General features: G+C 40.1%; 1 protein-coding gene across 3 annotated transcripts in view; it reads left to right on the top strand.

Moving 5' to 3' along the window:
* Positions 1–24,104, top strand: part of ksr2 (kinase suppressor of ras 2) — a 93,111-nt gene that overhangs the window by 44,371 nt on the left and 24,636 nt on the right. For 2 of the 3 annotated variants that reach the window (XM_029440322.1, XM_029440319.1), the window contains exons 6-11: positions 5,456–5,628; positions 17,235–17,304; positions 18,569–18,652; positions 19,190–19,275; positions 20,809–20,829; positions 21,082–21,191. In XM_029440322.1, coding sequence (XP_029296182.1) covers positions 5,456–5,628; positions 17,235–17,304; positions 18,569–18,652; positions 19,190–19,275; positions 20,809–20,829; positions 21,082–21,191 — 544 coding nt within the window. The remainder of the gene's footprint in view (positions 1–5,455; positions 5,629–17,234; positions 17,305–18,568; positions 18,653–19,189; positions 19,276–20,808; positions 20,830–21,081; positions 21,192–24,104) is intronic. The other variant, XM_029440320.1, reaches the window with a different exon arrangement.

Raw genomic sequence — 24,104 nt, 5'->3', positions numbered from 1 at the left:
TCGTCATGATGAGACATCAAGCGATGACCTGAACAAAACCCGTGGGCACGCGCACACACCTACACACATGAGTTGACAGACACGCCCCTCTCTGCGTTCATGTGACACTAGTATGAAGTAAGACGCAGTGAAGGTTCGGCAGTTACATGATACTTGTGTTTGTTTTCATTGTCTTTTTTTGCACACGACAAAGGTGAATCGTATGAAACAAAATCTTCAAATCAAGAGTTTAAAGTTTAGAAAATGTAGAGTTTTGAAATTAACGAAGGTGACGTTGGATTGTGCAATAACAATACATTCCTTTTAGATTAAGTTTGGCATTGGCTTGCCTGCAATGCCTCAGGAAAGAAAAAGAAAAAAAGTCTACCTAGTGTACCATACTGCCAGCTTTTATTCAACTCAGGCTTGACACCGCAGACTTCCGAAAAGCTAGACAACCTGCTTTGGGTGAAACTGCTCAAAGGGCTCACAGTAATTCTCTGTTGTAATCATTATTCTAGCCACCTTTATTTCATTTTCCACCAACTTTATTAAAGCAGCAAAGAGCAGTGGCTGCCAGAGATATTATTCCACAGTACAATTTGCATAAAATACAACAGTGCTTTTCTTGCCATATGGGTCTCGGTAGAGCTCTCTGCATATTTCAGAGGTAAAAAGTGGAAGAATGTAGATGGAATCGCGCAAGTAATTTATATTCCTAGATGGACACAAGTGTTGATTAGACCGAGCTCGAATGCTTTGCAGTATCACAGTGTTACTGTTCAGATATGCCATTTGGATAGTAAGCAACAGCTAGCTTGTTAGCCAGCCAGAAAGCTGTGCAATATGCATGACCCTACCTTTTAAAAATCCTCTTGATATGTCAGAGAGGAAAATAAATATGTCATTTGAAGGATGGCTCCTCTCCTGTGCTGTCCTTGATCAAATGGAACTTTTACTTGAAGGTGTCTCTGTAATTAGCGTCTCTGCAAGGGTGGGGCATGTGGAGGGATGGAGTGGGTGGATGAATGCATGGACGTGTGTGCATGAATGTCAGAGTTTTTAATCTTTATTTGCATTTTATGAAATTTTCATAAAGATAAACCCTCTAAGAAAGTTAAAACAAAGCTTTGATCCCACCTTATGGGTTTCGTTAAACCTCTCTATTCCCACACAACTTTGAGCAGGATTCCCTCTGACAGAGCTGATGACAAAGTCCAACGTTTACAGATCATTTGCAAGAAAAAACAAGCTATCGTCTACAAACAACAAGACCCTGGATTAACGCAAATTCATGTTTTTAGATTTTTTAGATTACACTTTCACTTACTTCACAAAAGATACAATTAAATTGATTCCAGCGATAACTGGGACATTGCAACAGGATATATCAGGAAGAAAAAACAAAACAAATCAGCAGGTAATAAGCATGACACAATGGATCATTTAATCACTACAGTATGTCAAGAGGAAATGCCTGAATCATACTTTGCAATAAAAATGTTGGTGTTCCTGTTTACTCAGTAGAGAAGACCCAGTGGGATATAAGAATCCAATGCTTCGTAAAATGCGACACAAATATTCAGTGATTTCTATCTGTGAGAAATGTGTCGTGATGTACAATCCTAGACTAGATCAAAAGACAACTCTACTATTCACCCCTAACACTTGACAAGTCACCCACCTCCCTCTTCTTCTGTATCGTGTATTTTAGTTTCTCTTTCCTTTAACTTTTCATATGCAGAGTAGAAAAAGGTATCTGAATAGATGTGTTAACAACTGTAGAGTTGACAGTCCCCACCGCCGCCCTCACGCCTTCGCTGACAGCCATTTTCAAAACCAAAATTGGGAATCCTCTCCCTTCTCTCTACATTGATTTTTACTTTTCCCTCACTGAACATCTAGAAATCATTCGGGGATAGGATAAAGACATGCAAACGGGGAGATAAATGGTTTAATTTAGATTCAAATTGCATAAAGTGGGCTAATCAGAATAACTGACAAAAGCTCTATGACGGAGAAGTGATAACCTGCAGGCTGCTTCCTTATTGCAGGAGATGGGAGTGAAGTGCTGGGCTGGTTTACAGGTCTAATTGAATGACTCAGTATGGGGTGTGAGAGACTGACATGGGGGGAGGGGGAAAACTGATGGGGGAAAACTTAATGAGTAATACTTTGCCTGAAAAGTCAGGACTCACATCTTTAAGTGTTTTTCTTTCGAAAGTCTGTTTTTCATGGATAAACTATTTTCTTTCAATTTTCATACTTTCTTCTTGCCTGTCCTTGTCAGTGTTGTCCCCGTCTGGACTTTCAGTAATTTCTTTCTGGTTGGCTTCTGTTTTTCCTTTGTAGTCTCTGTTTCCTGTCTTTCTTGCTCACTCTTCATGCATCTCTTTGACATGTCCTTCACTGTCTATCACTTGCTCAGTTTGTGAATCAATTTATAATTCACCAGAGTAAATACAGAGGGTTCTCCACACCATGTCAACCATTGGTGAGCCTCAAAAACAGGAAGACCAGATTAGAGTTTGCTAAAACGCATCTAAAAAAGCCTGTGAAGTTCTGGAATAACATCCTATCGACAGATGAGACAAAAATCAACTTGTAGAATGATGGGAAGAGAAGAGTATGGAGAAGAGAAGGAACTGCTCATGATCCAAAGCACACCACCTCATCAGTGAAGCATGGTGGTGGTCGTGTTATGGCGTGGGCATGTATGGCTGCCAATGGAACTGGTTCCCTTGTATTTATTGATGATGTGACTGCTGACAAAAGCAGCAGGATGAACTCTGAAGTGTTTCGGGCGATATTATCTGCTCATATTCAGCCAAATGCTTCAGAACTCATTGGACGGCGCTTCACAGTGCAGATGGACAATGACCCGAAGCACACTGCGAAAGCAACCAAAGAGTTTTTTAAGGCAAAGAAGTGGAATGTTCTGCAATGGCCAAGTCAGTCACCTGACCTGAATCCAATTGAGCATGCATTTCACTAGCTGAAGACAAAACTGTACGGAAACTGCCCAAAGAACAAGCAGGAAGTGAAGACAGCTGCAGTAAAGGCCTGGCAGAGCATCACCAGGGACCAAACACAGCGTCTGGTGACGTCTATGAGTTCCAGACTTCAGGCTGTCATTGACTGCAAAGGATTTGCAACCAAATATTAAAAGTGACAATTTGATTTATGATTATGTGACTTTGTCCAATTACTTTTGGTCCCTTTAAAAAAGGGATACCATGTATAAAACGTGTTGTAATTCCTCCACCATTCATCTGATTTGGATGTAAATACCCTCAAATTAAAGCTGGAAGTCTGCACTTAAAGTACATATTGATTGTTTAATTTCAGGTCCATTGTGGTCATGTACAGAGCCAAAATGATGAAAATTGTGTCAATGTCCAAATATTTATGGACCCAACTGTAAAGAAGCAGGTTTAACTAAAGCCCCATTTGGAGGGTATGAACATTACATGAGGAGGTTGCGTGAGGTGAATTTAAGTCAAACATTTATGAAAATCATGACTACTACTACTAAGCTACTGTGCACTAAATTCTCACTAACTATACTGCTAACACTGCAACTATAATTCAATCTCCACTGTAATAATGGGGCTTCAGCATCTGATTATTAGATTTCTTAACAGCTAGTTTTCTAGGGATGGCAATGTCTCTGTCTGTCGATCTGTCAGTTGGTCTCAACAACTATTAGATGGATTGACATGACATTTTGTGCAGATATTTGTGGTGTCCAGAGAATGAATCCTTTGGTTTTCTTCTTCTAATACTACTATTAGGTTGACATTTATGGTTTTGAGTAAAAATATATAATGAAATTCCAATCTTCCTCTGCAATCTTTTGAGCTAATTAGTAAATGTTAGCATGCTAACATGCTAAACTAAGATGGTAAACATGGTACACACTATACCACACATACATACAACCTCACGAAGCTGTCTAACATTAATGTAAACTGACAGTAATGTATCAGCAACAGCATTACATTACAATCATTAAATCCGTCATTAACTCCAAGAGAAAAATCTTACTAACACATACAATGTATCAGAAGATGAATGAACTGCCTTTTTCATGTTTCATCTTCTTTTCCTCATACTGCATACGTTTCTCATCCTGTCAGTTTGTTTTCTTTCTAGCCTGCTGTCTGTAGCTTTGTAGTCACTTTATGAACATGACAGCCAGCCTTACACACATTGTCGTAACCTAATCCCATAATTATGTTGTTAGAGTACACTATGATTACTCCAGTTAGGGTGCTTTTACACCTACATTGTGCAGTTATGCTAGTTAATCTTGTTGAGGTCAAGAGTGCAAAATTACAAGTAAGCCAGAGTTTTGCGTCTGGATTTACAAGTAGTATGTTTATTGGACTGTTGAGCTGGCCAAGTTGGAGGTTTCTGTAGTAGGCGGATTCAAAGCAAACATTCACCTCCAACATTTTCATATAAAATGAATAAAGACATCAACTATGGGATCGTCTTAAAACGTGTGTTCAGTGCTTTCCAGGAGTTGTTTTTTTACAATTACTGTATGTTACTGTAATTGATCATTATCGCTTTTCTTGCCCTCTTTTGTCCACCAAAGCGATTTTCACAACCTTCCAAGAGCTGGTTTGAACTTGTTGCATTCAGCTGTGGGATGTACAGTACGTGTAGGTGGAGAGAGATATAATGATAGTAACTGGTTTGAGCGGAGAGGTTTTCCATATAAAGAGTCAGATTAGTTACTCAAAATGCAACAGGTGTTGCAGCTGCATTGCATTATGGTCTACAGTATGTACAGTATATGTCACTATTGTGGGTGGAGATGTTGTTATCTCTCTTGGGTGATTGTGACCTTCGCACCTAGATTCTGACTGAGACAAAAAATTGATTATCTCGCCAACCCTCGAACCGATCTACTTCACGCTTACCGTGTGTGTTACTGAGGACCCGATGAAGTGCAGTGCCCCGTGTGAAGTCATTTGGATTCTTTGGAAAACAGCGACAGCCCCGCCCACCTGGACTTTGGTTCGAGCTTGCGCCATAGACACCTTGGTTAGCGCACGCGGTATAGACGAACGTCAAAATGTGTGTTGTATCTGAAGTGTATATCAAAAATGCTACCCATGAAAAACGAATAAGCAATAGAGAAGGTGCTCATAATTGCGCTACAGTGGTTAAAATAATACTCCACTATAACAACAAAATGACCCGGACAGTTTGTCAATTTGTCCTTTAAAAACAATTGAAGGAATAGTTGGACCTCCCTTGGTGTATCCTGTATTTAGTGTAGAGTACATTTTCTCATGTAACAACAGCCAAACATTGTCATACGTATTGGTGCAGGTATCTACCATTGTTGGAATTTAATGAGTTGTTTTACCTGTTCAAAAGCTCTGGTGTTTGTAAAAACATTTGTATGTGTGCACCTCATATCTATCTCAATGTTTTTCTTTTGTTGTCTTGTTTCCCTCAGAGCCAAGAAGAAGACCAAGCCCTTGAACCTTAAGATTCACAGCAGCGTGGGCAGCTGTGAGAATCTGCCCACGCAGCGCTCGCCCCTCCACACCGAGCGATCTCTGAGATCCTTCTTCTTCCCCTCCTTCATCCCTTCCACACCTCCTGTCCATGCTGAAACCCCCTCTGCAAGTGAGTGAACGCTTCTTCTTTTTTTTATAAGGTCACACTCTTTCTTTTATGAAATTAGATTTTTTTTTTTATGCCTTTAATATATCTCTTTCATATTCTAATCCCTTTCAACATCTGCTTATTTATTTCTCAGGCAATGTCTAATTTTTTGGATGTCATTGTCCTCTCTGCTAAATTAACTCTAAATTAAGTCTAGTGCACTCTGGGGTTGAAAACTGCATTACGGTTGATTTATAAAATGTATTTTTATCATCTATATTGTCTCTTATATGTGCAACCATGTCAACTCTAAGTGTCAATTTTAAACCTTCTGCCTTCTACCTCTGCCAAAGAAAAAACACTCACACCGACAATCACTATTACCACCGTAATTCTTTTTATTAAGAATATACTTAAGTACAGCTCTGTTGGAAAATGCAACAAATGAACAATTAGGCCGTGCCATAATGACCGGAGGTGGTGTGTTGCTGCACATCGGCAGCCTTATTGCCTGATGCATCATGTGCATACTGCGGAAGCCATTAAACTGAGGAGATGGGGAGTAATGGCGGTCATGTCAAGGGCGGAGTGATGAATGGTGATCACTTAGTGTTGTGAATAGTTGTAGACCTTGACTAACAGGTATGTGAGGCACAGTGGTGCATATTTGTTGGTAGAGGCATGACATGGAATAATCACACACCATATATATAAGGGGACAGACAAATAAAGTACTTGAATAACAAAATACAGCCGTCGAGACGACAGGCACCACTGCAGATATATGTGCATGTATTGTATCGTCTCACCTCCTAATGTTTGCACGTGTGTTAAGAATAGCAGTGCTATTATTTATATTATTTTATTTATTTATTATTATTTAATTTGGATTATATTCCTACTAAGTAAAATACACTGCACTTATGTGTTCAAGTTATGTTATGTGGAACAACATACCAATGCTGCTTATATCACCATTGTTGAGACATAAAGGTGCCGCTGACACATGCACGTTGACATTTTTATGAGAGTCGTGTATCGCGTGCTTTGTCTTCAACCTCACACTTCTGGCTGTTAAAATTGCAAAGTATAGATACGTTGAAGCACAAAACGTGGCATGTGGTATGTGAACGTTGTAATTTTGACAAAAGAACAGTTGATGTATATAATTAATATGATGTATGTGCCTGACTGGATTGAGCAGACAGTTTGTCTTGGTATGTTGTTTTGTTAGGGATCACCTGTTTACAGGGAAAGTCCCCCTACATCAAAATACAATTCTTACAGATTTGTTTTTCCATTACACCTGTAAGACACATTTAACGTGACAAGTCTCATACTTTTAGGCATATAATTATAATAACAATGCACTTTTCTTAACACGGTTACACAGCGCCATAAACAACAATACAACAACAACAAAATACATTTGAAACAACAGAGGGATCATAAAACATACCGGAGGATAAAATACAGTTAAAAATATATAACATGACAAAGATAACACTGAAACATAAAGCAGGAGAGCCGGACATGTCGTGGGTTTGAACTTCAGGTTGGTGTCGTGCTTTTCCTGCTAAACTCTCTGTGACCCCACATAATCACCAGCATTGCTCTTTTTAGCCCAATATTACAAACACCTGAGACGGGTGTTCAGGGCCTTTGTTATGTACCTGTTTATCTCCTTGTTAAGTACACTTACTGCATTTACTCCCATTATTTGCTCATGAAATGCGATGGAAAGTAGATCATCTAACCTGGACCATGGAGACATAACAAAGAGACAGTAGAAAACTGAAATGATTTAGTAAGGCTTCTGATGCACATACACAAACAAATGACTGCATACAATCATCATTTATGTGGCCTTGCCAGTACGTAGAGATTGTATGTTCACTCATGCTCATTTTCTTGAGCTGAGTCTGCTCATGTTTATGTATGTGCAGCAGGCAATTGCCCAATTGTTTGTTTTTTTGTTGTTTACCCTCATAGTCAACTTGAATAATACATTTTCAGTTTTCAGTGTTCTGCTCTTGCTCTAGGTGTTATGATAAGTCATTGTTTGTCCAATGTGAAAAATTAGGGTGGCCACAGAGGGACATTTTCCACGAACAACTCACCTCTAGAACCTTAGGCTGTTTGAGCTCACACAGTTGGAGCGGACAGATGCACAAACTTGTGACCACTTGGAGGTCCAGTAGCAGCTCTGGGACTTTACCACACACACCTGCAGCTAAAGGGATGTGTGTGTGTGAGAGAGAGAGAGAGAGAGAGAGAGAGAGAGAGAGAGAGAGAGAGAGAGAGAGAGAGAGAGAGAGAGAGACTGTGTAGGAGTCTGTGAGTGTGTGCTTGTGGATATAAATGGCTTAAATGTTCTTCATACACTTTGCACACAACTCACTCTGGATGACGTCATTAGAGCACATGTAGAAATAAACGTTCACTCTAACCTCGCTTAGGCGCTTTGCAGTTGCGTCACAGATCGCCTAGCAACCGAGTGTGGCACCACAATGGAGGTCCCTTTGAGAGTTCGCAAATACATAATGGCTACATTTAAAACGGGGTGAGGATAAGGAGCTACCTGAGAAGAATAGTTGAGGTTGGCGTTGTTTCATTTATATTTGAGTTAAGACGCACAGTGTTGTCATTCAGGCCGCCTTTTAAATGTGTGAGGAGATGTTAGCACGTTGACCACGCATATTCAGCTTTTTGTATTTTTGACTTGTAGGCAGAATAGAAAAGATACTTCTCATCTTTGTTTGCGTTTGTTCTGTTCCCTGATTACAAAACTCTACACCACATATTTCTAATATCTTGTTTAATTAATCAGGCAGTCTGATTCAATACCCTAAAGGCAACAAAGTCAACTTTACTTCTGTGCTGGCACAGATAGACCTCAAAGGGGTCTTGAGCACCTGCCGTCTTTATTTAATCTTTTATATATACAGTACATAGATATATTCCTTTTCCTTACTTCCCCAAACAAAATACACAAAGAAGGGAAGAGTAAATCGTACATACATGTGTGTTGACTCAGCAGGGATTGCATATTTGAAATTTGTTATATATAACATTTGAAAGCAATACAAATTAATTTTTTTCTTTTTCATAAATAAAGACATTTTCAAATCAGTTCATAAAAAGTGATGAAAAGATAAAAGAGGTGATATCTCCAGTCAATTAAGAGCAGGACTGGTCAAGAGTTATGTTGGTTCTTAGAAAAGTAGTTCAGGTGTTAAAAAACAAGTCAGAGTCTTTGTGAACACTGTGCTGCTACTTCATCGACATTGAAACGCTGTTTTTGTGCAAAGAAACCCCTGTAAATTAGTCTCTGAAGAACTCAAGTCATCACTTGACACCTCAGCTAATCCAAACAAACTGCTTTAATAGCCGAGTAGCCAGCAGGGTAGAGTAACAACAGATGTCAACAACCTACAAGTTGCCACTAAAGCCTTCTGATGAAAGCTACAGAGGACAAATCGGATGTGTTCATTCTCATATTTCAACAGGCTGCGTGCTGTAAAAGATGGCACTGTTTGGTCATGATGCATTGAATGCTGCATGCATGTTTGAGCTTCCCATCTGTCGGCGCCACTGAAGCATCCTTCCAGTTCACTTATGGGATCTTTATCTAGTCACTTTTTTAAATTTGAGAGAGAACAACACATGGAGGGTAAAAGAAGTTGAGAAGGAGCCCAGATAGTGAGCCAGCACATTTGTATATTTACTAAAACAATTAGCTGTTCGTCATCAGTGTTGTCCAAGAGCTATGGATGCCAGAGGGTGCGTTACGTCACCTGAAAGACCTCCGTAGCGTCAGATCGGCCTCACCACCAAGACCTGCTGTCTGTCGGTGCTGGTCTGCGTGCTCCGAGCCATTTGAGTTCGTCAACTGAGGAATTTACTACCGAGCCATAAAGCCTCCAGGCATCATCTGTTCTCCCATCACTCTCCCCTCTGTCTCTCTGGCACACTTAAACCGGCAGTGCTGCTCTCTATAAGGCCGTACTTGTTCCATCGAAGCAAATTGCTATTTTTCCAACACTGTGATCGCTATTGTCGGTTTATCACATGGATGTTGTGTGTGGATTATTTGTAAACATGCATGTGTGTGTGCAAGATGACAGCACAATATTCTGAAAAAAGGCTGATCGGCGTGTAGCTGTTGCCATAGCAACTGAGCAACCTGGCTTTGTCTGAGTTGGGTTTTTTCTCACATTCGGATAGAAAAAGAAACATCCCAAACTCTTCTATTTCCACCGTTCTCTGAGTTTGTTTCTTGCTGCCACTCTATACAAATACTTGTTCAGTTGTGTACTTTTGCATTGCAACGCATGGATGAGAAACGTTGAGATTATGGTGAGCAACAGCCTGGAATATATTGCTCAAATAACACTCATTTGCTATAATGCAGCACATTGTGCAGCAAACACCCACACATGTTTTACATTCCTGTTCACTTCTCCTGCTGCTCTGCACAGTTCACTGTATATACCATAATGTCAGACTCTTATCGAGTTACACAGGCTTCAGCTTCTCTTCCCCACGTTGCGTTCGAGTGTTGCTTTTTTGCTGAATGTGTTTGATATTCCCTCCTTAAGCTTTTGATCATCTCCTGATGACACCGTGCCAGTTATGACGCTGATTGCTTTTGATTGAAGCTTTAATCCAAACCACTCCGCCCGTTGATCTGTAGGACCTTGATGATTCTGATAATAACAAGAGTAGGGGTAGTTGAGATGACTTGGTGACAGCGCAGACAATGAGAATAATTAGAATCCCCCACCGTGTTGTATGTATCTTATGTTGTTTTAATTGTCACACGCTCCATTCTTTCCTTTTTACCCGCTATTGAAATTTCTCCTCCTTGGGGGGTAGCAGTGTTTAGTGCTCAGTCAATCACTTGGAGAGGCATCTGAGTCTAACGTCAAATAAACTATATTTGGCTCTAAATAGGCTCCTAGACTCAAGTAGTCTCTTTATCTCTGCACACATACACACGCACCCGCCCCCATCTGTTTAACCCACACACAGACATAAATGTATATTTCTTCATCTTCAGTGTAGTTAAATTTTTCTCTTTAACCCACACAAAAATACATACACACACACACACACACACACACACACACACACACACGCACACACACACACTCAACTCCATGGTCTGCTGTGTGTCATGTGACCGGCCAGTGAAGGAGGGGGGAAGGAAGGCCTCGGTTTAATTAGGCTGAGGCCAATCAGAGAAGATGGAGGAGGACACTGTTGTCTGGCGCCGTGCGGTTTCTCAGCTCCTGCAGGCTCATTTGACACACACACGCACACTCGCACATGCACTTATCGACATTTGAACTTCATGTTGGTGAAGATGTTGAGGTGTTTTCGGATGGTTTGGAAATTAGAATTTTTTTATTTTGATTAGATTTATTTATGGGTTTACAAAATACACATACACATCAAGACGATCCCAAGATGTAAAGGTTGTACTCGTTGATATTTCATTCGTGGTTGGTTTGGCAACACCTGTGGTTACCATGGTAACAGCATGTGTGGTTTGATACTACTGCTGACACGCTGTCAGAAATACAACAGGAGACTAACTGGTGTATCTGTTCACAGTGCAGCCAGTGCAACGCACATTGTTTTCATAAAGACGTCAGTCAAAATAAATGCAAACCGTGTTGGCTAAGTAGTTCTCTACATAATACCAAGAGACAGTAAAGGTTGCTGACTTTGTTGAAAGGTTGGAGGAGTTGTCTGCAGCTCTTCATCTAAAATGAAATTCCTAATTTGCCTTTCACGCTGAACGCCGTTATACAAGGAAACAGGATGAAGAAGGAAATAAATACATGAAAATAGATAAATAACATTAGGCTATACTGTATGTACATAAAATATACAGAAGAGAGCCCAAGCACAATTCTACGCGGACAGTGGGCAAATGTCTCGTGTGTTTGTGTGTGTGTGTGTGTGTGTGTCTGTCTGTGTGTGTGTGTGTGTGTGTGTGTTTAGGTTTAGATTTGTATATCCATGCTATACAACCAATGTGTTTATCAATTGTTTATAGAGCAAAACACTATTAACCAGAAATGTTTTACAAGAGCACAAAGATCTTCATAGATCTAGCCTCTTCATTTTGCTCTCAAAAATGATGCTGATGCAGAATGATGCATTTAACCTTAAAATGTACAAAATGTTCTTGTTCTTGTTCTAACATGCCCCATGACACCCATAGAGGGTCCGAGGTCCACCACTATAGTCTCTCAAAATGCTGTGAGAAACACTCCATCTGAATGCTATTCAGGCTGTTCTGTTCACATTAGCAGTAGCTTAATACAGCTCTGACAACGAGTAGAGAGAGAGAGAGAGAACTGTTTACCGGTCAGGTAAGCAATCTGACTCCGCCACTGCCAATAAACACTACAAAAGAGACAACTTTAAAGGATGTGCAAAAATCCTATAACATAAACTTAAAGGTTCAATGTGTAATTCCGAGCCACCTGCCCCCCTCTAAACTGGGTCCATACAATCTGTAATGTTTGTAATGTAGTCGTAGTAGTTTGGCCTATTTATTGTAATCTAATGTATTCTTTATATTGTGTATTGCAGTTACTCCTGTGTAATGCATGTTAGTCAGTCAGTGGGCAAGAATGCCAAAGCGAGGTGGTGCGGGTGGTTTTCTTGGTTTACTTTGAATGTAATCCAATAAACAAATTATAAAACAGACATGAAAATTAATATTTACAAGTGAGTCAGGCAGCTGTACTTCTTCTCCCTTCTCCCTCCCTTCTGTGAGCAGACTGGCGCTACACTGACTCACTATCGCTTCTAGAGGAACAAGTGATATTACAAGACTGGACGGAGCGCAGCTCGTCAGTTAGCTAACTTCAGTAGATATCTCTGCTACACAACACATGTCATAACTGCAACATTTATTTATTTTACAATACAACAAAAACTGTTTAATAGCTCAATTTAAATTGTATTCATCATCTTATTTGTAAATAAGCTCTGACCCTACCTGACCTGTTTTGGCTTTTAAGTTACACTTTGGTTTTGTTTTTTCTCCATGGACTGTTCAGGTCATACCTCTGGAACGTGTTGAGCCAGAGGTTTTATTACGTTTGCATGTCTGTTATCTCATTAGAAGTGTGTTGCGTTTGCACTAATGTTTAAATCTCTTCCACTCAGCATTTGTTTTGCCGTCATGCAGTAAACCGTATATAAGAGTGAACAGTGAGGCAGATAACAATGGCTCAGATGAATGCACTGTTTTCCTGTGAGACAATCTGAATCCAGCACGGGAATGGCGGACTCCATCAATGCATATCAACATTACATTTTGGGGCCTAGTGGTCTAGTGGTACGCCTTCCAAACAAAACACTAGAAGGCCGGGAGTTCAATACCAGGCTGCCACCATTGTACCCCTGAGCAAGATACTTAACCCTGAGTTGCTCCAGGGAGACTGTCCCTGTACTTAGTTCAATGTAAGTCGCTCTGGATAAGAGCGTCTGCTAAATGACCTGTAATGTAATGTAATGTAATAATGAAAATAAAATCTTAAAACCAAACAAACAAAATCAGCGCAAACCAAACAAAAATGTATATTTACATCAACACACCTAAATAAACAATAACAGATGGTAAGCTCAATTCAAATTGTATTCATCGTCTTACTTAAACGTAAATAAGCTCTGACCCCACATCTGACTTAACATCCAAAAATCAATTCTTCCCAAATTCAAACCCTTGTCACACAAATAAAACATGTTTTTCTGAAGGTTACATATCTCAAGCTTATGCTTTTTTATATGACTGGCATGTGTTTGAGAATTTGTGTACGAGTCTGCTCTCATGACTACTTACTGACATAAATCTACACTCCCCCGTTCTTTGAGGGATGGTAGGATCATCAAAGACTGCTGCGGAAGACAGACAGCGACGTCAACAGCACACACACGATGATAAACAGCCCTGACCACGCCGCTGACAAGTCCAATCATCTGCCAGTCGCCAACAAGGCCGACAAGAAGCAGATGATGTCAGTTTTCCCTCTGTATTGAGTTACCAGGTTGATTGAGTGTAATTGAGCGATGCATCGGAGTGTGGAGAGAAGACAGCGGGCCTCTGGAGAGGCTGGAGAAGGAGGAAGGGTGTTTCAGGAACCAGGAAATGCTATACGTCATCGGGGCCATGAGATTAGCACTGCCAAGGACTCGTAATCAATTACTGCTAATGATTGAGCCCCTCACCAGATGAACATTATTTTCAGAGATACTTCTAGGCATTTCAAAATGAATTGCTTCCATTTGTTTCATGCTTCAGGCAGTGCATTTTACCTGATTCTAACACATGTGTGATTAACTGTTGACAAAAGGACAGGGATTACCCCTTAAAAAACAATTATTTTATGTGAGACAAGTAATAAATAGAAGTTTACTGCTAAAAAAGTGTGAGTAGTTAATCTTTAATTAATCTCTATAAAAAAGATATCTGCATAATGAATCTGTTGTTAACGCGACAAGATTTTGGTATCTGGAGCGTTCTGGTATCCATTTGTGGTCCGAGTGGTATTGACCAATCATTGGTTGAACTTTGGTTGAATGCAGGAAACGTCCGTGTAGAGAGCAAAAGAGGAGGAATGCATTGGCCGAAATGCATCTTGGAACCTATCGGCTATCCTTTGATGACTGTTTTGCTTTTTATTAGCCTACATACAGAGGTGCAGGGACCCCCTACTGTATATATTGTACAGAAGAGGCTTGAAGAGGTCCGTGTGGCGCACATTTATTTTTGTTCACCCCTCTCCTTTCCTCCACTCTGTCTCTGACTGTAGGTTTGTGTTGCTACCCTTTGCGAAGTACAGCGGGAATGTGAATGCGCATAGCGCATTGCTTTATCTACAAACAATTTCGTGACCCCCCTGCAGTACCTCCGCGGACCCCCTGTTGAAGACCTATGGCCTACAATATCATTCTAAACTGGCTACTTGTGAAACAATACGCTCGTAGATGTCGTCTCTCAACTCCAACTCCATTGTTGGGGCTGAAGTTGCTATTGAACTGTAGCAATAATTTGCACTCAGAAGAGGAAGTCTTGGCCCGGATAACCGTTAGCTACACCGCAAACCCAGAAATATTGGCATTGCCCCCAGAGGCTGATCGTCGTCAGACTGACAGCCGATGGCTTCCAAAAGTGCTCTTTATTCTACTCTAGTGTAGCCACACTGTGTAGCTATATACTGCAGGAAATATATCTACCATACTAAAGTATCTACACCATGAATGAAAAAACAAACCATCATCATTGGCATGTTCGGATTATGACTGGAGCTCCTTCTTTGAACGTTAAAGTTCTTATGCCTCTACAGGAGATCTGTCCATTTTAAGAATCTTCTAGGAGGAACATTTACATCTCAAAAGTGAATGAATAAATGTCTTTTCTGTTTCATTTCAAATATAAAGATATAATGAAGAGCCTATGAATATGAAAAATTGACAAAAGAGTCCTCAAATTCATAGATGATTCATTCTTTTGGGCAATTTTGTGGGATATCCAGCTGAAACCAACTCAGATCTCTTCTTCCCTGTCGGCCTTAATGAAGTAAACCTCTTCTGTCCTCTCATATGGAGATCGATATCTCAGATCGCATCTTGGCCCACAATTCCATTACCAGGCATTAGGAGTTTGAGGCATTGAGGAAATAACTTCTGGGCCATTTTTTTGTTTGTGTTTCTCTCCTTATTCTCACAATTCCCTGATTTAATATATTGTTCATCTCCTTCGCCTACCCACAGAAAGAAAATCTCAAGTCCCCTCTACTCAACTCTTCTTGGCATTCATTTCCTGCTTGAAAGTATCATAATTCTCATGAATAACTCCGCACAAAGGTAGCCAGAATATAACTCAATTATTACACATTTTACTTTCAGCCAAGGAGATGCAAAAGATGAACGATTGGACAGTTTGTGTGGACAATATCACAGAGTATGTGCATAGTTATCCTGTCTATATAAAACTATATATTTATTCTTCAAATATGAGGCAACTTAACTTAAAGGGAAAGTGTGCTGATTTTACACATCAAAATCTGTTAACAGGTCTTGGGGAGTACTCAAGGAAACCCCAATTGCCTCACAAATTATTATTGTTATTGTTGTTAATTGATACTGTTTTGGGGCTGAAGACTATTAGTTTGAAAATGTATAAAATCTGGGGCTGTGGGGTTAGGAAGAAGTGACCTTTCCAGACCTCTGTAGCCCGCCCCTCATCTCTGCTTCAGGCTTGTAGCTGGAGGTTAAACTAACACCTGAATCTCAGACTGAACCGTCAGGGGTCGAGTTGCATTAGGGGTAATGGTTTTGACAAGGAAGAAGAAAGCATGGAGTTAAATAGGCGATGGCTGTGTTCAAAATCATTCACTCATTCACTACTCCCTACTCACTATCCAGGGACTTCCAGAGGACTATATAGTGAGCTCATCGGCAAAATGGAAAAACACTTTTTGACACTTCAAGTCATTTTCTCTGCTCCATTAATTATGTTGCGCGATTAAAACGTTATCTTTTTTTTGCACCAGAACTCTTGATTTGTCTCAATCGCACCGATCTCTTTCATCTCGTCCATCTGACATTTTTCTTTCAGTGCAATGCATGACGGTATATAGTGTTTGGTTGTTGACCATCGGTTGTACACTATTTTTCGTGATGCATTGTGAGATACTTGGAGTCCACAATATAGGGTATAATAATTCTCACTCTACAGCACAAAATGGCGTATTGTAGTAGTGAGTGATTTCGGGCATATCTCTGCTCCTGCTCCATCGATTTTGATCATTGTGCAACTGTCCATTGTGAGTCCGACAATGTTTAAGAGGGCAATGCTAAGAGTATTTTTTTAAGAACCATTTCAAAGAGTATCAGTGGGTGTGAGATGGAAAGTTAGATACCTCTTCCCATTCCATGTTTTGTTTAGGCCGACTGTATTCTTTTCTAAATTGTCAAAAGTGTGACGGAATATAACCTTGATAGGCCTGTAATAGCCTACGTGGGGTTTCTGCAGAAATTCAAATAAAAGAAAAATGATCTTGCATGATGCATTTTCCAGTCCCGACTTTTTCTGCATGGCCCTTTTGTTATTAAATTATTGGCAGTCAGCACATCATTAGAGAGCGCTATCATCTCAAGTCATCTCTACCAGAGGTTGCGCATAAATGTATCGGGCTGCTCAGTCATTGCCAGCACTAATGGACCAAGCGAAAGGTTTTTGTTGTGGAAACCTTTTGAAGCGAGAGTTCCTCACAATAAAATACAGGTAGCAATAGGAGATATCTATCTGTCTATTCATCTATTTATTCCAATATCTATCCGTCAGTCTATCTGTCTATCTAGACAATCGAGACAAGAGCTCATTTACAGTGATGAGTTGACAGTGAGTCATGACTAACTGTGTGCATGATTATCCAAACAGCTGGTTAAGTCTGACACTAAAATGCCAGTTTGTTGCTACAAAAGGATGTTTAATGCAAGACATTTACTCAATTCTGAAAGACATTATGTAAGTATTACCGTATGACAAAAAGGACAAACATAACAACCTTCTTTCTCTCCTGTCTCGTCCTCTCCAGACACTCTCTCAGTGCCTCGCTGGTCCCCACAGATTCCACGGAGAGATCTGGGAAACTCAATAAAACACAGGTAGGCCTAAAGGAAAGTGGGTGGGTGAGTGTGTGCCAGTTCGCTTATGCACTCATACATCTGTGATGGAATGTCATTCCAATTTATAAAGAAAAAAAAGGGCCCTTGCATAACTCATCTAAATTCTCGTCTGTCCCTCTCTTTCTCTCTCTGCTTGACTGCAAACGCTGGTGATCTAAAAAGTTAAACAATACCGTATTAGTTGTGGGATCTCGGCAACCTCCAGAACGTGGGTGTGTTGCCTGCTGAAAGTCAGCGAGGTGGAAAGAGAAGCTCTACACCTCATCATACGCAGCCAAACTAAATCCATTATTTGAAGATTAGGCTAGACTGGTTTTAAGTGAAATGCCATTATTCCATCCAGCATCTACTAGACCTGGCAATTTGCATATTTCTAACGCGTGTCCTTGATCGCATTGTTGGCCTGTTACAATAAGTGCATTTGCGTCTCTGGTAGACAATGCACCACTTTGGCTTTAGGGTCTTCACTGTGCTGGAAGAACATTTCTTTATGCAGAATCCGCTTTATTTCAAATCATCGTTCACATTTGACAGCAGAGTCCACTAAAAATCAGAGGGGCTTGGATTGAGTTGTGCTACTCAATTGAGGCGAAGGAGGCCCTAATAAAGACATTTGGATTCTGTCAAAGTACATTAGTCACCTGCCATTAGCCAGCCAGCGGCACTGCTGGCATCCAGGCGTCGCATCAGTAAATACAGCCAATAGCAACATCCGTGCTCGAACCGCTCTGTCAGCCTGTGCAGGGAATTAGTTGCTGCAGAGCACATTGTGGATTTGTTTGCTGGATAAGTAACTATGTTGGAACCTTTAGTGGTGCAATCTTCTGAGCTCCCATCACTATAACTGATTGTAGCACTGATGGAAACCCCATGGCATCGGCCCTGCGCAGCGGAGTGACTGCCTAAGATGTTCATTCACACAGGGTTACTGAAAGATAAAAATTAAATGGGGCCCAAATTAAATCAGCAGGTGAGGGAGTTAGGAAGGTAAACACTCTTGCAGAAGTACCTTCTTCAGGCATTTATTATCCTCGCAGAAAGGTTACGCAGGGAATGTGGCGCCTTCTTTGGCAAAAGCAGTCTGTCAGAATGAGAGAATGTTATAAAAGGCAAAAGGTCAGAGAAAGTGTTTCTCCTCACAGTTATCCATAGCTCTTATATGTCGTATAGGTGTGCAACAAGCTGATATGGATGTCTTGACTTTTTTAAATGTCCTTTTCTCATTCTCTTCTTTTGCCTGCAGGTTTTCCACAAAGTATTGGATGTCCCAGACATGCATAGTATGTGGAAAGGGAATGTTGTTTGGACTGAAATGTAAAAACTGCAAGTAAGTAGTAACATTTATTGCAACAGTAGTAGTGATTTGTGTCTGATCACACATCATTTCTTTTTGTTTGTATTTTTGTTTATTGTTTTTCGAGGTTAAACATGTTTATGAACTGGGGCTGTCGAATTTCGACTAATTAATCACAGAAAAAATAACGCGACAAAAAAATTATCGCAGATTAATCGCACTCTTAGATGCCCTTAAGCGCATTTGCCAACTTTGCAGCTCCAACAGCACTCGCACCGGAGCGCCGACAGCACTCGCACCGGAGCTCCGACAGCAAATATTGATATATGCGATTAATCGAGATTAATTAATCACAAAGCATGTAATTAATTAGATTTTTTTTTTTAATCTCTTGACAGCCCTATTATGAACCCTTTTGTTTTTACCTCACTTGAAGGAACAATCTCTCGTCTGTTCTGCTACATGTTATTTCTCCCACTTCGCATAGGTTTCATCGCTGTGTAAATAAACTAAAACATTAACAACAAAACAAACACTAATCAAATGTCCTGTCCTCTTGTATGCACTCAGGCTGAAGTGCCACAACAAATGCACCAAAGAAGCCCCACCTTGCCATTTATTGATCATACAGCGAGGCGGACGAGAATCCCTCAAAGGTATTTCAACAAGTCAGCACATTTTCATCAACATTCTTGGTGATATTTTTCTCAGCTAATTCTTAGTTTTTACTGTAGTTGTTTCTTCAATTTTCCTAAGCAAGGTGTCATATAGGACACATGTATCATGTGTGAATGGAGTTACCTGATTCTGCTTGTCTTTTTTTTGAAGAAAAATAGAATGGATATTTCCATTTTATGGTAATTTCCTATGTCGATGATGACAATTTGAAAGTCAGTTATTACTTACAGTTATTACTGCATCCCCTGTTTCTTCAATGTTTTGGGAGTCAGCTTGTTTTCAGTCTTAAGGAGTTCAATGTATGGTTGAATGGTTGATACCTCTGAAGGTATGTTCAGAGCGTGTGTGTGTTCGTGTGGCTCAGCCTCTGACTCACCAGACACTCCAACTCTTTATGTCATTTCCATCCAGTCTCTCTGTTGATGAGATGAGATGAGATGAGATGAAACGTCCGTTTCATCTCATCTCTGTAAGTTTATGATGAAGATTCATAAAGCCCCCAGCACACAGTTTTCATTGAAGTTGAAACATTTCAGCTTGTGCAGATTTGTCTTCACCTTAGTTTGTGGAACCCAAGCGGCATCCTCCGGTTCTGAAAAGTGAAGAGTGCCTTAAATTTGCATTATTTCTAATGGCCAATAGGGGGCGACTCCACTGATTGCAAAAAGAAGTCTGATTGTATAGAAGTCTATGAGAAAATGACCCTACTTCTCACTTGATTTATTACCATTAAGTTTATGGTCTCAATCGCTAGTTTCAAGTCTTCTTCAATACAGAATGATGTTTATTTAGTAAATTATGGTCCCATTTATATTGAAATAGACAATAAAGCAGCATATGCTTTAGGGCAGGTTGCTACCACAGAGTTGTCCAGTTTGGGTTTTTACGTATAGTTCCTGAAAGTTTAATGTAAAACCTTGGTCGCCTAAAAGTGTCTTGTTCAGCGTCATGTTTTTTGACTTCCTACATGGGATGAATTAAGAATATGTGACGGCTTTGTAGCATATTTAACAGAGCTGGCATGAGCAATTAAAGTAATGTAAAGACTAAAATAGCAAACAAATTAAGTTTAGGTACAAGTTCAAGTGACTTGCCCAACACTGGTCATTAAAAACAAATCCCAAACTGAAGGTACTGGCTCTACTAAACCAGCCTGTACCAAAGAGGCACTAGCTTAAAAATGCGTTGTTTTTATATGAATATTAAATCAGTGGGTTAGGACCAGAACTAGTGTGTAAACCCTGCTGTATTCTCGCCTCATGATTATTCAAATATTTGAATTTGTCCTTAAAGCTCCTGAATAGAGATTTTTTTCAGTTGAGTCCCCATTTCAAAAAGAGTCTTTGCTGGTTTAGGCAGATAGAAGGTTATCTGCTTATTAATTAAGACACTTAGGCTTGACAAATGTGACTGACACAGACAGCACTGAAAGAATTCCCATTAACTGCTATCAGAATTGAGATTCTTTTGTCCTTTCTCTGCTTTTCTCCTCCCTTTCTCCTCCAAATTAGATCCCCAAGGAACAACTCAAGGTAAAAAAAAACACTAATTACGCTTATTCTACCCTGCTTTAGTTAGAGAAAGTGACAAGGAAAGGTTTTGTTTTTTTAACAAAGTGTCCGAATGCGATAACAAATAGATGATGTTTAAGAAAAGGCAGTTTGTTAATTTTTAACATTATCATGGCCTGATAGTTTCTCCTAATTTTCCTAAGGCTATTAGGGAACAATTGTTTCATTGCCTCCCTCAGTGTTTCATTGTTCCTCTGTGCTTTTATTCTGCAGTAGCTCGTCTGGTACGGACCGAATCAGTGCCATGTGATATCAACAACCCGCTCAGGTACACAGACCTGCACATCAGTCAGACGCTCCCCAAAACCAACAAAATCAACAAGGTAACTGCAAAAAATAAACCCTGTATTAAGAATTTGTGCGTAACCTGTTCTACGTATCACATTTATTCCATTTTTGGTGGCTGGAAAATGGTTATGAGTCATCGTGTCTTTCTCAAGGGATCATGAAACCGTACGAAAATATCTTCAGCAGTATTGAGGTTTACACAGATGGATTCTCATACATTGAATATTTTGCAGACAGCATATCTTACAATTCCTCAGTTCCAGGGGAAAACGTTTATCACAAGATTCTCATATTGGTATCACTATGATTGAAATTGTGTGAACCAAATGTGTGAGTGTGGAAATAAGACCTTTAAACAACTGTCACACCGTGCTGGTAAAGGATAATCACATCATGCGAAAATATCTTTGTAAACAGATGTTTTTTATACTTGAGTCCTGTTTCTCTTGTCCGCAGTGTTTTGTTTATTATTGCACCTGGATTGTGTTTGAAACTCCTTCACTCTGCAGATACATATTTTAACTATGATGCCATCATGGTTAATATCATGACAAAATCAAAATATAATGTTTTGTCCCCGTCACCTTTTTTATTTTTATTGTTTTGTATATTTACCAATTGATACAGTACAAAATGATACACAGATATTATCTGTCAACTAGAAAGTGCTGTCAGCTGATGATTCTAAGCCCAATATGCTTTCTGTGTAACCTAATGACTATTGTTTCGTATGTAAACATGTTTTTTGAGTGTACTTCAGTTAGGCAGCTTTGGAGCCAAGTGATTCACATAGCGTCTGGTATCATTGGGGTTCTGATACGCTGCCTCCTAAAAAATTGTATTGCTAAAAGATAATTCTCCTCTTAATCTATCAAATCATCAGAAAAGGGTGTTTTTCACTGGTTTAACTGCAGCCAAAAAAAATCTTTATCACAAAATGGAAACCCCCACATGCTCTATTTATTCATCAATGGATATCTTCCTTTCATAATGAATTAATCTTATAACTGCCAATTGCATCTGTAAACAATGCTAAAGGAGAAATATTAGAGGCCATTAAAAGGGTCATTCCAGAATTGGAGGACAATTTAGACATCAACACTTGAAAAATGAACCTTTTATTTTATTATTTTTTGTTATGTGTTTAGGAAAAACAGATAATAAACAATGGAAAAAAGTGATTTGGCCAGCAAAGGCATCAAATGTACATTTTTTATTAGACGTTTTATTTGTTGTGTGCCATGTTTTGTGCAACCCTGTGACACATACTCATTAAGCAGAAAAGGGTATTTTTAAAAACATTCTTCAATAAAACTCTTTACTATTAAGTATAGAAAAGTCACATTTATATTAAATACTCATGTAGTTTTGGATAAAACTGGTTTAATGTTAATTTAAGTAGCTTTTTAAATTGTCACACGTTTCTTTTTTTTTACCAATTTCAGTATTTCATTTGAAATATTTGCTCAAATGCATTATGCATATAATTAATCAAGCTATTAAAAGGACATTAGTTTAAACTTTTGTGAGCTGAGAAATTATTTAAGGTTATTTTAACAGAAAATTATATAGTAACAGTGTTGAAATTAGAGTAACAAGGTTGCGTAAAGTTACAGGGTTGAATTGCTACATTACTTTTGGTTGTAGATCATGACATAAATGTGACAAATAAATACTCAGTACCACAGAAATGTTGTTTGATAATATTTTAGATATATTTTCCAATGAAGGATTAACAGGAAGGGTATCAATGATACATAACAAACATCAACAACAAACTGGATATAATCAAATATACACTGGACAAATATAAAACATGGAGGTCACTGAGGTAGTCAAACAACTCCACAGTGGAAAGGCCCCAGTGGTTGATGAGATGCGTCCAGACATGCTGAAGGCTTTGGGTGTGGAGGGGCTGTCTTGGTGGACACGCCTCGTCAACATTGCGTGGAAGTCTGGGACAGTGCCTAGGGGGTGGCAGACTGGGGTGGTGGTTACCCTATTTAAAAAGGGGGACCAGAGAGTGTGTGCCAACTACAGGGGTAGTCACACTTCTCAGCCTCCCTGGTAAGGTCTACTCCAAGGTGCTGGAAAGGAGGGTTCGGCCGATAGTCGAACCTCTGATTGAAGAGGAACAATGCGGATTACGTCCTGGTCATGGAACAACGGACCTGCGGGAATATGGGGTGGGGGTCACTTCTGAGGGCCATCCAATCCCTGTATGCCCAAAGCGAGAGTTGTGTCTGAATACTCGGCAGTAAGTCGGACTCGTTCCCCGTAGATGTTGGACTCCGCCAGGGCTGCGCTTTGTCACCAATCCTGTTTGTGATATTCATGGCCAGTATATCGAGGCATAGTCGTGGAGGAGAAGGGTTGCAGTTCGGTGGCCTGAGGATCTTATCGCTGCTCTTTGCAGATGATGTGGTCCTAATGGCATCATCGCTCTGTGACCTTCAGCAGTCACTGGATCGGTTCGCAGCCGAGTGTGCAGCGGTTGGGATGAGGATCAGCACCTCAAAATCTGAGGCCATGGCTCTCAGCAGGAAACCAGTAGATTGCCTACTCCGGGTAGGGAATGAGCCCTTACCCCAAGTGAAGGAGTTCAAGTACCTCGGGGTCTTGTTCGCGAGTGAGGGGACAATGGAGCGAGAGATTGGCCGGAGAATCGGAGCAGCGGGGGCGGTATTGCATTCACTTTAACGCACCATTGTGACGAAAAGAGAGCTGAGCCAGAAGGCAAAGCTCTCGATCTATTTCGATTTTCGTTCCTACCTTCACCTATGGTCATGAAGGGTCATTGGGTTTTCTCAGATGGGTGGCTGGCATCTCCCTTAGAGATAGGGTGAGAAGCTCAGCCATCCGTGAGTGACTCGGAGTAGAGCCGCTGCTCCTTTGCGTTGAAAGGAGTCAGTTGAGGTGGTTCGGTCATCTATTAAGGATGCCACCTG

The sequence above is a fragment of the Cottoperca gobio genome, chromosome 9 (assembly GCF_900634415.1).
Source record: "Cottoperca gobio chromosome 9, fCotGob3.1, whole genome shotgun sequence".
In the NCBI taxonomy this organism is placed as follows: domain Eukaryota; kingdom Metazoa; phylum Chordata; class Actinopteri; order Perciformes; family Bovichtidae; genus Cottoperca; species Cottoperca gobio.
This window is presented reverse-complemented; position numbering and strand designations above follow the sequence as displayed.